The sequence below is a fragment of the Apodemus sylvaticus genome, chromosome 14 (genome assembly GCF_947179515.1).
Source record: "Apodemus sylvaticus chromosome 14, mApoSyl1.1, whole genome shotgun sequence".
Classification (NCBI taxonomy): Eukaryota; Metazoa; Chordata; class Mammalia; order Rodentia; family Muridae; genus Apodemus; species Apodemus sylvaticus.
In genome coordinates, this window is record NC_067485.1 from 66959635 (window position 1) to 66974141 (window position 14507).

Consider the following 14507-nt stretch of genomic DNA (forward strand, 5'->3'; position numbering starts at 1 on the left):
GAACTCAGATCAGAAACCTTGGAGGGATGCTGATTGCTGGATCAACCCGGTGTATGCTTAGCTAGCTTTCTTTCTTTTTTTTTTTATTCGATATAATTTATTTACATTTCAAATGATTTCCACTTTTCTAGCCCCCCCCCACTCCCCGAAAGTCCCGTAAGCCCCCTTCTCTTCCCCTGTCCTCCCACCCACCCCTTCCCACTTCCCCGTTCTGGTTTTGCCAAATACTGTTTCACTGAGTCTTTCCAGAACCAGGGACCACTCCTGCTTTCTTCTTGTATCTCATTTGATGTGTGGATTATGTTTTGGGTATTCCAGTTTTCTAGGTTAATAACCACTTATTAGTGAGTGCATACCATGATTCACCTTTTGAGTCTGGGTTACCTCACTTAGTATGATGTTCTCTAGCTCCATCCATTTGCCTAAGAATTTCATGAATTCATTGTTTCTAATGGCTGAATAGTACTCCATTGTGTAGATATACCACATTTTTTGTATCCACTCTTCTGTTGAGGGATACCTGGGTTCTTTCCAGCATCTGGCAATTATAATTAGGGCTGCTATGAACATAGTAGAGCATGTATCCTTATTACATGGTGGGGAATCCTCTGGGTATATGCCCAGGAGTGGTATAGCACGATCTTCTGGAAGTGAGGTGATAGGCCTGTTTTTTAACACAATGGTTTCCCTCTTATCATGTTTACTATATTGAACATGCATGTTTTGAAGTCTTTGCCAAAGTTCTTTAGAATGACTTCTCTGAATGTCCCTCTTCTATACTGAATCAGTTGGAATCCCTGGGGCATAATTCCTAACCCTGGGAAAGAAGACAAAGAGAGTATTTGAGCCTGATCTCAGGGTACATGTTTTCGTGTTAGTTGGATATCTTTTGTTTTGCTTATGGTTTAAATAAATAAAAATGGCTTCCCATTTATTTGATTGAAAAATAAGGTTACCATTTTTTTTTTCATTATGAGTCTGGAGAAGAATCCAAGCAAACTATTGGTGTGATTGACTCTGGCTGCCCCAAGAAACAGGAATACTCACCCATTTCATGTGGAATTTCATGACACAAAATAGCAATTGTTGTGGTCACTCCTGACTCCAGTGAAGAGGAGAAGGCTGTGCCTATTACTAGGCCATCTGCAAAATTGTGCAGGCTATCTCCAACCAGGATCATAATGGCCAATAAGCTGATGGTTTTGCCTATAGAAAGAGAGGAAGCAGTGAGAAGTGTAGATAAAATACCAGTGATGTCATTGTTCCTTCACATCCAAATACCTGTCTCATCTCCTCTAACGTTGTCACCTCAGACCTCATTAACAATCCTGGTATAATCTGCTTTAAAGATAAGGCAGAACTGGAAATAAACCGTGGTACCTGGCAAAAATGAAAGTCTCTATTTTTTTTTAACTGCTTTGACCAAGTAAAAAATAAATTATAAACTAACATTTGGATTCTTCATTTTACTGAGTTAAGCTACAGCGTTATGAATTAGACTGGACCCCCATAGATTCATATGTTTGAATACTTGCACCCAGTTGGTGAAACTGTTTGGTAAGGATTGGGAGCTGTAACACTATTAGGCAGGCTTAATATTACTGGGGGCAGGCTTCAGGGTTTCAAAAGCTTCCTTTATTCTGGGTGCCTCTTTACCTTCTACTTGTGGTTTGATACATAAGTTCTCTGTTGTTCTTTCCTTTATGCCTTTCCTCCACCATCATTGACTCTAAACCTCTGAAGTCATAAACACAACTAAATTCTTTTCTTTTCTTTTTTTTTTTTTTTGAGTTGCCTTGGTCATGGTGTTTTGTGACAGCAATAGAACAGTAGCTAATACATATGCCAAGGATGAAATCTAAAGCCGTGCTGCAAGCTTGTGAGAAGCTACTAATATCTTTCCTGCCATGGTCTTTGTAAGGCATTGTAACATCATTTAAGAACTCTGCTGTATGCAGGATGCTGAGGACCTGCACCGTATTCATTTGCTGAAACCTGACTTTATGATGTGATGCTACGAGGAAGGAGAGCCTTGCAGGAGTTAGGTGATGAGTTAGAGCTACTGCCTTACCCTGCTCGCCATGAGAGGGCACAGTGGGAAGATGCTATCGGTGAGCCAGAAAGAGAGCCCATTCTTCACCCTAACCTTGGCCTTGGTCTTTCGGGTTCAAACACTAGAATCAGCTATATTATCCACGCATAGAAATTTGTTAGAGCACAGCAGTGTTACTGTGTTGAGACAAAACTCCCTGTTGGGTACCATTTGCATGCTGCTGACCTCCCAGATCTGCTGTTCCCATCCTGATGGTCCTCCACCAGGCTGCTCAGTGTACTTCCTGTCATCATGGGATCATTGTGACTGGGTTAATGACTCTCCTAAACTGCCTTGTTTACTGCCTAAATGTGTCCAAAACAGAACCACAATTGACTCTTCTGGTTCCCAAATTATCTTTGGGAGTAATTGTTATTACACACTGTGCCTGTCTTGCTGTAAAATAACCTTCAGTACCAGAACAGCTAGACACTGAGCAAAATAAGAGACATTTTTTGTTTACATAGGATTATATTCTATTGTGCAAGCTATCTGCTTAGTAGTTGATTAAAAATAAATGAAATATAATTGGGTTTTAATAGAAAGAATTTCTACTTAAAAAGGAAAGCAACTCCAACTGCATATTGTAATCTAAGTATAGACTTGAACAACTAACAAAAAAGCCTTTAAGAATAACACTTGTCCTGACAGTAAGCTACCTGGCTTATTTCCATTAATGAGACAAGGCATTTACCAGTTACCACAGTCTAAAACTTCATTATTCGGCTTCAAATAAGCAGTGAACAAGGTTTAAGTAGTAGCTGTTGTCACTTCTGGAACTGGGTATATTTTCCAAGTAATTTTACTTAGTAGAAATAGAAAAAGGACGGCTTTCTTGTTCATTGCTTACTCATGCCCTAAGAATGAGAGATACCATATACCAACATGACTTGGTATTTCATAATAGTCATATAGTTTGTTACACTGTATATTTCCCTAAGAAATGACCATAGTTAGTATTTTAAAGCAAGAGATAACTACATTAACTATGTTACAAACATTGCCTATGAAATTTACTTCCAAAGTTCACACTTGTTTGCAAATATTAAGAATTGAGCTGGGCAGGTATACTGGAGTACACCTCTGTTCCCAGCAGCAGGAGGCAGAGGCAGCCTGGTCTACAAAGTGAGCTCTAGGACAACCAGGACTGTTACATAGAGAAGCCCTGTCTCAAAAACAAACAAACAAACAAACAAACAAAGAGTTGGATTAATGTATCGGTATAGTACAATGGTAAAACTCTTATCAGGCATATATGAAGGACTAGGTTTAATTTCCAGTCTGAAAAAGGAAAGGATAAAACACACATATACCTTTTCAGGGTTTACTAACTCATTTAATTCTTTGTTAAAACTGGAAAGAGCTCCGGAAGTAATTAATCACAAACACACAGGATACGACACCATGACATCACTTAGCTTTTCCTGCCAATTTTCAAAAACAAAATTTCTTTTTTAAAAATAATTTAATTTAAAGTGATACATTTACAGAACAGCTGCCTTTAAAAAAAAAGTGTTTTCCTTATGCCTACAGTGCAGTTGTGATACTGATAAAATACATTCAAATGCAACAGCTCCGGAGATCGAGCCCTTTCTAGGAGTCTGTGGGCCTGTTTTTATTGTATATCACTTTATAATCTCTGATTAAAGGCTTCTAAATGCCACAATATGGATTGATAAGACACACAGCAAACACACACATTTGCATGTAAGCCACAAAGAACACACAGTGCATCTATGCATATTCAGCAAGATCTTTTAAGCATTTAGAAGAAGATAAGCATTTGCTGGCAATTTAATAAACTTGATACCAAAAATAACTCTAATATTAAACCTTTGTTAATGTGCCTGGCAGTCTCCAGAGTCACGCATGTCTGAACTATCTGAGATTTTCCACCATGAAGCATGGGCTAGAACTAATCTGATTTGGGGTTTTGTTTATTTAAATCAGACCGTGGATAGGATTTTCACATCCTGTCTTTTGAAATCCAAGTTGAGTCCTATCAATGAGGTAATATGAGACAAGTAATCACAGAGTCAAAGCTAACTTAGTGTTTTCCTGGCAAACAACAGCTGCATGTTTTAATGTGGATTTGCTCACTGTTCTTTCTGTGTGCCAAGCTTGATACCTGGAGTAGGAAGATTATTTGCATGCAATGGCGGTGGCTCCCTGGTGTGATTTCCACACTCCTCTCCTAATTAGATTTGGCATATCCTCCCCCTTTCACTTTTCCCCTTTCCTTTATTTCAAAAGTAAAAACAACAAAGTCTGGCATACACCGTTATGTGCCAAACATTCCAAATTCAGACTGGAACTAAAAATTATACAAGAATTAAGTAATATCTTTGAACCAGAGAGATGGATTGGCAGGTAGGTACACGATCTTCTCTTAGCGAGGACCCAAGTTTGACATTCACCACTTACATGGAGACTCCCAACCATCTTGATCTTCAGTTTCAGGGACTCTGACTTTTTCCTTTGGCCACAGATGGCCCTGAGCACTCATGTAGATCAAAAACATAATGCAGGCAAAACACTCACATACATAAAATTTAAATATAATTACAAAGAATTAGATACTATCCTGAAAGCAGAATGGGACAGAATATGAAATTTCATATTTTGAATCAAATTATTAAATTCCATGACTAATATTGCTAAAAACAGAGCAATTGTTACCATAATAACATATGTAGTTGTAAGAAATTCTTATGCTTATTAGTATTTGCATTCCAAGATACATGGCAAACTATAGACAATGAAAGGACTTGTTCTGTTCTCAAGTACATATACAAGACCTGAAGCACAAAACATCTTCAGACTATTTTGTTTATGCCGGTAAGCAGTTCCAGGGCCAGACAAATGCTCTACCACTGAGCTGCTTCCCCAGCTCCCCAAAGTACATCATTAATGAATAAGAGAATTGAGAGAATCCATCAGCATATGCAGGAACAATCACATGGAAATTTTGATACACTAACATTTCCTCTGTTCCTCAATGCCAGAGCTCACTAGCTGTGTAGCCTCACCAATGAACAGTTTATGCACTTGAATAACTTAGGAATAGTTATCCTATCCTCATTTCATTGTGCTATTGGAGAGTCAAGTGAGATAATTCATCCCAAATGTTTACCACAGTGCCTGACATAGAAGAGTCCATTCCATGATAAACTTTATACTCGATCACCTAATTTATTCCAGTAGGATTAGAGTAGCTAATCATGACTGTTTAGCATTCAAACATTATATTTGTTAGAGAATGACATAAATAAGAACATTTCAGGTAAAAGAAAAACTGATGAAAATCATACCTAATACAAGCAAAGCTTCAAAACTTCAAAGAATTATCCAGAAATATCCAGAAATAATGAGATGAGAAAGCATATAAATTAAACTCAGAAATAATAGAAACAAAGCAAGCAAGATGGCTGATACCTGTGGACCCAGCACTTAGGAGGCTGAGGTAAGACAGTTGCCATGTCAACTTAGTCTCCATAGTGCATTCCAGGCCAGTATGAATAGAAGATCAGATCCTGTCTCAAAAAAAAATCCTGCCCCAGCAACAGAAAGAAATTAATTTTGGAAAGCAAAGGAATATAGATTGATGGTTCACCATGAGAGAAATAAATGGGTCGTAGAATAAGATGGGAATGCAAATTGCTGACTGGAATGTTGCTATGTCAGTGACTGAGGTGGAAAATTCTTGTTTCTTTGGAGTCTCAGTTGTGTCATGTGATGTTTTTCTGGAAACTGACCTCTGAGAGAATGTTTTTATTAAAGCAGACATGGGGGAGGATGTCTTGCTGAGAACAGACATGTGTTTTTTCTGGGAACTGCCTAGAAAAATGTTGTGAGAAGTTTTACTAGGGCAGACAGTTCAGAGAACACGTGATGTTTGGAAAGGATATAAATATAATCCAACAGACAGTGGATGATGCTGTGTGGTATTGGTTCACCTTGCCACTGTTTGCTGATCATTGTTGGCCATGACTACGTAGGGAGAAATGTACCCAAGAACTTTTGGTGGTGTTCTGGCAATTCTTGCCGCTTCTGCAGATTTGGGCTGATTGGCAGAGCCTCACTGACTCTCCTAGATCAACGTGCCACTTCTGATTTGTGAATGCTGTTTGTGAATAGATTGAGCTGTCAATTTATGTGAACTGAACTGCTGATATCCTGACAAACAGATTGGACTCACCCCCAAGGAACCATTTCTAAACAGGTCCACATCCTCCTTTGCTCTATTAACCTTTCATTTCCACTACCTCTAGTGAGCAGTGGGCTAGAAGGGAGGTTAAAGCAGTTAATTATACTTATTAAAATATGCTTTGAAAAATATAAGCCTATAGGTAGCAGAGTAACAAGTGAGACAAACATGAAAGAAAATGAACAAAAATGAAATCATGCCAAGTAATAGTGAATGAAAGGTCTGGAACAACGAAAAAGTTGAAATGGAGTAAAGTTCATATTAATATGTGATGTTATTGGAAGGCATACAAGAATGGGTGCTCCCTGAAGATCTTATTGAAAAGCTTTTCTTCATGAAATAGAGATCTATTATGCAATCTCATTGCATTTTTTACATTTGTTTAAAAACAGATATAACCTTTTATTGTAGCACTTTTTATATTTAATTTTTGAAGAATTACTTATTTGTGTATTTTATATATATATATATATATATATATATTTGAGGGCTCTGTCTTTTGCATACAGAAGTAGCAATCAAATCCCATTATAGATGTGTGTGAGCTACCATGTGGTTGAACTCAGAACTTCTGGAAATTGAACTCAGGACCTCTGGAAGAGCAGTCAGGTACTCTTAACCACTGAGTAATCTGTCCATCACTTATTATTTAAATTTTAACTGTGTAAAATTGGTACTCACTGTTTCTTTTGGAGACTGGCACATTGTCAGCTGTCTGTGAATCTTCTAGGCCTTTCTATGTTGAATTAAAATATAATTAATAAAGAGTGAGTAACTATGACATTGGGTTGACATCTGAAATATCTAAAGAGTTATATTGACATTCAAAAGACATTTGAACACTCCAGATACATATCTGAGCTGCCATCTTACATACACACTATACAAAGTACAACAAGGACTATAAGCAGAACATATTCTTTGTATTATCTATATGTAAGGAGAAACCATATCCTCCACAGAGGACTGATTGCTTCACATTTAGCCTGTGGTTCATTTAAACTCTTTAAGTTACATAAGCCTTTACTAAAGACAAAAGACTAGAACATGGTTCTTGACCTTCTTTGGCATGTCTTCTGGAGGCTTTTCTGAGATGAATTGATCTCTCAGTCTATAAGTGGTTGGTACACTCAGCTAGAGGAGAAAAACTCAGACTAACTCAGTCTCATATGCTCTTCTCTATGGCATATTATTCTCTTATTGGTTTGCCAGTCAGTAAAACAATTTTGCCCCTATACAGAGTCAAACAGCAGACACAAAATACAGCTAGGTAATTCAAAGTTTTCAACTTTGTGAGATTTTAAAATCACCATGTACATGACTTACAATTTTAATTTCAGTGATTGAACTGTATATAGTTCAATTTCTGGTCCATGCTCTCTGTGCTTAATGGTTCTTATTCTGACTTATAAAGGGGACACATTTAAAATAGCCATTCCACCCAAATCCAGCTTGATAAAGCAATATGTTTACTGGACTTCCTTATAAGCATTTGAGTGAAGGGGGTACTGAAGGAACATGAGTGACCCCACAACAGTCATATGACCAGAAAATCCCTCCCCAGTGTGGATCACGTCTTTCCCTTAGCAGCATAAATAGAGTACTTTCAAGGTTACCTTATATCCACTACTAAGTACTTTTTGAAAAGTGTCTGCATCTAATTCAATCACCCAAAGTTGTGAAAACTGACAAAAATTAGTTTAAGACCTAGTATCATTGTCATTGTCACATGAGTTCATGAGTTAAAACAATAGCAGCTATACGGAAGATGTGTTATTTGGGTAGAATGAAGACTAACAAAGGAGGGAGATGAAGGATACAGAGTACCTCCTTGCCTGAATGGGCAATATGCTAATTATACCTTATACATGAATGTACTTATAACCACAAGCTCTGTGGTTCTACTAAAAGATATAAATTCAAATATTTATTTTTTTACACATTTCCTAAAATCTATCATTATATAGTTCAATGAAATTTAGAGGCAAGCCTCCTAGACTTCTTATACATAAAAATAAATGATAAAGTTTCCATCTTCAACCTTTATTTTTTCCCCAAAAAGAAGGGAGAAAATAAAACCCATCAAACAGGCTAATATTAATTCAAAATTTTCTTTCAGTTCTGTGCTTAAATGAAAAATAAACTGTGGCTATGTCAGGGCAAGGAGTGTCCAGACAGTTCAAAACTCAATAAGTCAACTTGAGAAACTTGCTTCTATGTATGTTGACATGTATGTTGACATGCCAGACCCTTTATTCCAATCCAAGCAATAAAGCCAATGGGAATAAAATTATTCAAACTAATCCTAGGCTCAAGTTATTCCTTCTCATATCAAATTTTAATGTACCTGAACAATAAATATACTAAAGCTTTAAAATAATTTTGATTTAATTAACTAATCATTATTACTATTATTATCATCATCATTATTATTTTGCTTTTCTGAGATAAGGTCTTACTATTATGTGGATCAAGCGGGCCTTGAACTCAAGGGGGTCTGCTTGCTTCTATCTATCCAGGGCTAGGATTACAGGTGTGCACCACCATGGCCAGCTTTAAAATTATTTGTAAAGGAACTCTTTCATGTTCCCATCTCTGAGTTAGCATTAGATCTGCAATGTCCTGCCACATTTCTCTGCATGTGGATATTACATGTGTTTCTAGCATCTCTTCACATACAGCTCAGCCTTGAACTTTAACCCCCATTCATGTTCATAAGTTTTTGGTTGTATGCTATTCCAATTCATCCTGTCCCTATATGCTTTGCTTAAGAATTACAGTGAGAATATTTCTTGACCATGATTAGAATTTTATTTTAGAAATTAATATGGAAAACTCTGTTGGGAGAAATCCATTCATATCAAAGTAACTTGCTATGGCACACAGAGCTAGACCAAATTAGTTCTCTCCTGCATTATGAAACGAACATTCTCATCCTAGACAGACTAACAAAGCCTTGCCCAGAATTTATTTGCATCAACCAATAAATGACTTAGGGTTATACAAAGTGGAAAACCCAAAGGTCAACTGGCTTATGAGAACAAAGAACTAAAATAATGAAAATTATTATGTTAATCATATTTCATAGGGCATTTCACAGTGCAGATGGTGACTTAAATCTGTGGAGAGTGTGTTTTGTGCTATAAATAAATAAATAAATAAATAAATAAATAAATAAATAAAAGCTTTCAGGTGCTTGCTAAAATTTTCTCAACAGCTTTTCTCATGGTCAAGGAATCATTTACTTGGTAGGGTAAATCTTGCTCATTTACACTACCAATCTTACTCTGTGGACTGAGGCTTAAAGAAATGGCAGCTGAGTCTGTAGACCACTTGAGATCACTGACATACCAGCTGGATGGTTGATATAGACTTGCCTCCATCCGACTGGTCATTTAATTCAGGATTAAGTCCAAGATGGTGAGCATGCCCCACATGTCCATCAACTAATGGCAGGCCCTGCAGGATATAGACAGTGCAAAAGTAGTCAGAGGCCAGAAGCACACATGCATAGTCCCATGGCTCTATGCAATGTTTTGCTTGTCAACATTTTGGAGAGGACACATAAAAATAATACCTGGAAAAATCTCATACTGATAAATATTTGTTAAAAAATATCACATTGTAATACCATTGCACATACTCAGAATGCATTAACAATACAACTTCAGAAAGTCTAGCTGTGATTGAAAGAGGCTGAAATGGAGGTAGTGATTTTATTTACTAAAAATTAAACTTATATAAATTTTGATTTTTAGTTCTCTTTGATATAGGCACAAAAATGATTGTCAAATTGTATTGCACCCTAGAACTACCTCTCCCCAATTACATTATTCAATTAAGCATTTGTGAACACTCGGACATCTATATTCCTTTTATTGTATGCAGTAGCATGGACCTTAAATTGTGTTGTTGTTGTTATTATTATTATTATTATCATTGTTGTTAGTAAATGTGTCTCACATGTGCATAAACCCTAACCCTTGTGTAGAGGTAAGAGGATGACTTTTTAGAATGTAGGACCTTGCATTTCCCAAGCCTGAAATGATCTCCTTTTTAAGCCAATTCTGAAGGTAAAAACAGAAGATTACAACATGTAAATTACCTGCTCAGCAATGGGCTTTTAAAAAACATGAATAACTATGGTTAGGAAATAACATGTTAGTAAGAGTGAACTGTATATTGTTGAAATTACTGTGTCTTCCCTTACACAGATCAACTCTTGAAGATGTCACTGTGGTAGAACTAAGGAGGAAATCCAGGCTCTTGAACATGAGAGGCACCTGACCACCAAAATGATCATCAGCCCTTTAATTTTTTAAGCTTTAAATTAATTAGTTACTGGATTAATTTAGTTCATTAGAGATAGCCCAGGCTGGCCTTAAACTCTCTATACAGCTAAGGATGGCCTTGAACTGATCCTCCATCCTCCATTGCCCCAATGCTGAGGTTATAGTCATGTACCATCAAACGCAATTTATGTAGAGCTGTGATCAAACTCTCAGGTCTTTGGGCATGGTAGACAAGCACTCCACCAACTGAACTACATCCCTAGGCTTCTTTTTATTTTATTTATTTGTATTTCAAGAGTCTTACCCAGGCTCTTTCAAGAGTCTATCCCAGGCTGGCCTTGAAGTTGTGATCCTCTTGTCAGCCTATCAGGTACCTGGGATAAGGTGTGCATATCCATCTACTGCTTACTTTATATATATATACACTGTTGCTATCTTCAGATATACCAGCAAAGGGTTTTTGGATCCCATTACAGATGGTTGTGAGCCACCATGTGGTTGCTGGGAATAGGACTCAGGACCGCTGGATTAGCAGTCAGTGCTCTTAACTACCAAGCCATCTCTCTAGCCCATTACTTTTACCTTTAAACAAGTCTTTCTGAAATCAAGATGAATCTAATAAAACTTCAAATCAAAGGGTAAAGGAGACACAAACCTTGGTATTTGGTGATACAAGAAGGATAAAACATTTTTCTATCAAGAAAAAGCCATGGATGCCTCCAAGTAGTCCCAACAGCTTCCAAATAGGACTTTGGCTTTCATGGAAGTGCCCAAGTTCTGCTTCCTGCTTATGTAAACCAAGAACCTAAAAAAAAAAAAAAAAAAAAAAAAAAAAAAAAAAAAAAGACTCAGACTCAGGCCAGGGAAGCAGGTAGACTAATAGCAGAACTTTGCCTCCGCCCCACTCCTCCAAATCCAATCTTCCAGTCTTATCCCTAGGTTTACAACAGAACATTCGCTGTGGCCTTACTCCCCCATATTGCCACACAATCCCCATGCCCAATGGATTACATGGTCTTCCATTCCAAATTTCCCTTCCTAACTCGTTACTAATATCCCAGGCCCCAAACCCAGCAGGTATGAGCAAGGAACCCATAGGCTACTCCAGCCAGGGAAGCTAATAGGCTAACTGCAGAACTATACTCCTGTCCTCTCCTCAAAATCCAATCCCCGCTTTGCATCCCCAGCTGTGTGGGAGAGCCCCTGCTATAGCCTTGCCTCCCTTGCAGCCCTCCAGCACAAAGACCTCCTCCGACCTTTCATCCCCCTACTTAACATTTTGTCTCAGTCCTCAAATCCAGCAGGCATTCCCTGAGATGCTGCAGGCCACTCCAGGCAGGGAAGCAGGTTAGCTAACTGCAGGTCTTTTCCACCCCATCCTGTTCTCCAAGCCAAAAGGCCTAGTCTGATCAATTCACCCATCTCAGAGCCGACCATCTGCTGTCCCTTTCCTTTGGTCCCCATCTCCAGCTGATAACTTGGGTTTTCTCCTCCAACCTTCTTCCTCAGCCATCCTGTTATTCCAGCTCCCAACTCCAGTAGCCTCTCTCTGGGAACCACAAGCCAAGCCTGACAGAGGGAAAGGTGTGCTTCAGATCTTTACTTTCCCTCCTCTCCTCCATATCCAACCACCAGATTCAACAGCAGCTCCTTAGCAGACTCACTGTCCTCATTCCTAGGTGACTAACCCAGTGCTGGAAGAACAATGCTGATTTCTTCTCTCCTGCAGACCTGCCTCCTAGCCCATATGCATCCCTAAGTGTTATGAGGAGCCACCAGTGGCCACACCTACCAGAACACCAGAAGAATTTTCTACCAGGCAACATACCACCACCACAACCTAAGAACTAGAGAGGGCAACAGAAGCCGAGGAACAAATCACCTACCCGACAAAGACAAGACCAGATATCAGCAAAAGGAATTGCAGTCTTCCAAACTCAGATGTTTAGAAGCCAGCATAAGAACACAATCTAAAAACCTGGACAGCATATCTCTACTAGAGTCCAATAGCCCTACTACAGAAGACCCTAAACTTGCAACATAGCTGAAGCACAAGATAAAGACTTTAACATAGCTTTTGTGAATATGACAGAGTTCTGTAAAGAGGAAATTTTTTTAAATCCCTTCAATAAATCTATGAAAACAAAAGCAGTAAAAGGAAATGAAAAAAACAGTTCAAGACATGAAAGTTGAAATACAATCATCAAAGAAAACACAAATTGGAGAATATTTGGAAATGAAAATTTAGAAACTCAAACAGGAACCTTAGAGGTAAATATCATCAAAAGAATGCAAGAGATTGAAATACAAGAGAATCTCAGGCATTAAAGACATGATAAAAGAAAGGGATACATTAGTCAAAAAATATTAACCTGAGTACAACATCCTTGTTGAGCACAACATCCATGAAATGGAACACACACACACAAAAAAAATCAAATCCAAAGATAATAATAGGAATTGAGGAAAGAGAGGAAACAGGTCAAAGGCACACAAAATATTTCCAACAAAACCATAGAAAAAATTTTCCCTAACTACAGAAGAAAATGCCTATCAAGGTATAAGAAGCATACAGAACACCAAATAGAAAAGAAAGTTCCCTCAGCATGTAATAATGAAAACAGTAAACATACAGAACGAGGAAGGAATATCAAACGCTGCAAAGGAACAAGAGTGAGTAACACATAAAGGCAGATCTATTAGACTGATACCTGACTTATCTGTGGAGAATCTAAAAGCCAGAAGAGCCTAGACAGATTTCCTGCAGACTCAGAGATCATGGATGCCAGCTTGGATTACTATACCCAGCAAAACTTTCAATCACAATTAGTGGAGAAAATATGATATTTCATGATAAAAATCAAATTTAAGCAACATGAATCTATAATATAGCTCTACAGAAGATGCTAGAGGTAAACCTCCAAAGTAAAGAGGTTAATAACACCCAAGAAAACATAAGAAGTTAAAAAAAAATCCCAGACCAGCAAATCAAAAGAGAGGAAACACACACACACACACACACACACACACACACACACGACTTACAACTACAATACCAAAATCAAAACAGCAGGAATCAAAACCCACACTCTTTGACAATCTCTCTCAGTATCAGTGATCTCAATTCCCCAATAAAATAACACAGATTAAAAGAACAAATGCAAAAACAGAATCCATCCTTCTGCTGCAACCAATAAACACCCTAACATCAAGGCTATACATTACCACTGAGTAAATACGGAAAAGAGTGTTTTGAAAAAATGAACCTAATTAGCAAGCTGGTACAGACATTTTAGTTTCTGGGAAAAAAAAAATCACTTCGAGATATACTTGAGTGGTGGTGGCAGCAGCAGTGGCTGGTCCAGCTGAAGGGCCATCAGCAGTGGAACTAAGGTGACAGGGTCCAGGCAGGCCCTCCGCCCACAACCACTGGCCATCGCTGGCCAGCCGGGCTGCAAGCAGTGGCAGATTTACTGTGCCTTTCACTGCACAGAAGCCACTTCAGAACTCTGCTCCTGACAGTCACCAGAGACTCGCCTCCATCTTGGTTCTCTGACACCAGAGAGATCAGATAGACTGAGGTACGCAAATATCACCCGAGGCCAACATCGAAGGGGTCTAAGCCCGACGGGCGTTGGCCTGCACCCAGGCCCTGAGCTGTTCCGGGGGGCCATCAGGGTGCCAACCCAGCCAGGAGGTTTTTTGTCTGGGCCCAGGGCACGCGCTGCCATTTTGCCTACAGGACGCCAGAGTTCCAGCAGGCAAAGCAGGCTAACAGGCATAGCCCAAGGCTAACATGGAGGGGGGTGTCTAGGCCCCAACAGGCCCTGGACTGACCCCAAGAACTGGACTGCTCGGTGGTCCATCTGTGTGTCAACCCGCCCAGGACGTTGATAGCCCAGCAGACTGTCCCAGC

At 38.7% G+C, this 14507-nt stretch overlaps 1 protein-coding gene across 4 annotated transcripts in view; it reads right to left on the bottom strand.

The window, feature by feature from the left end:
* The window catches only part of Slc39a12 (solute carrier family 39 member 12), a 127446-nt gene that overhangs the window by 45115 nt on the left and 67824 nt on the right, over window positions 1–14507 (bottom strand). For 3 of the 4 annotated variants that reach the window (XM_052156933.1, XM_052156932.1, XM_052156934.1), the window contains exons 7-10: window positions 11247–11396; window positions 9651–9758; window positions 6981–7035; window positions 1048–1206 (exon numbers count right to left, since the gene is read on the bottom strand). In XM_052156933.1, coding sequence (XP_052012893.1) covers window positions 1048–1206; window positions 6981–7035; window positions 9651–9758; window positions 11247–11396 — 472 coding nt within the window. The remainder of the gene's footprint in view (window positions 1–1047; window positions 1207–6980; window positions 7036–9650; window positions 9759–11246; window positions 11397–14507) is intronic. The other variant, XM_052156936.1, reaches the window with a different exon arrangement.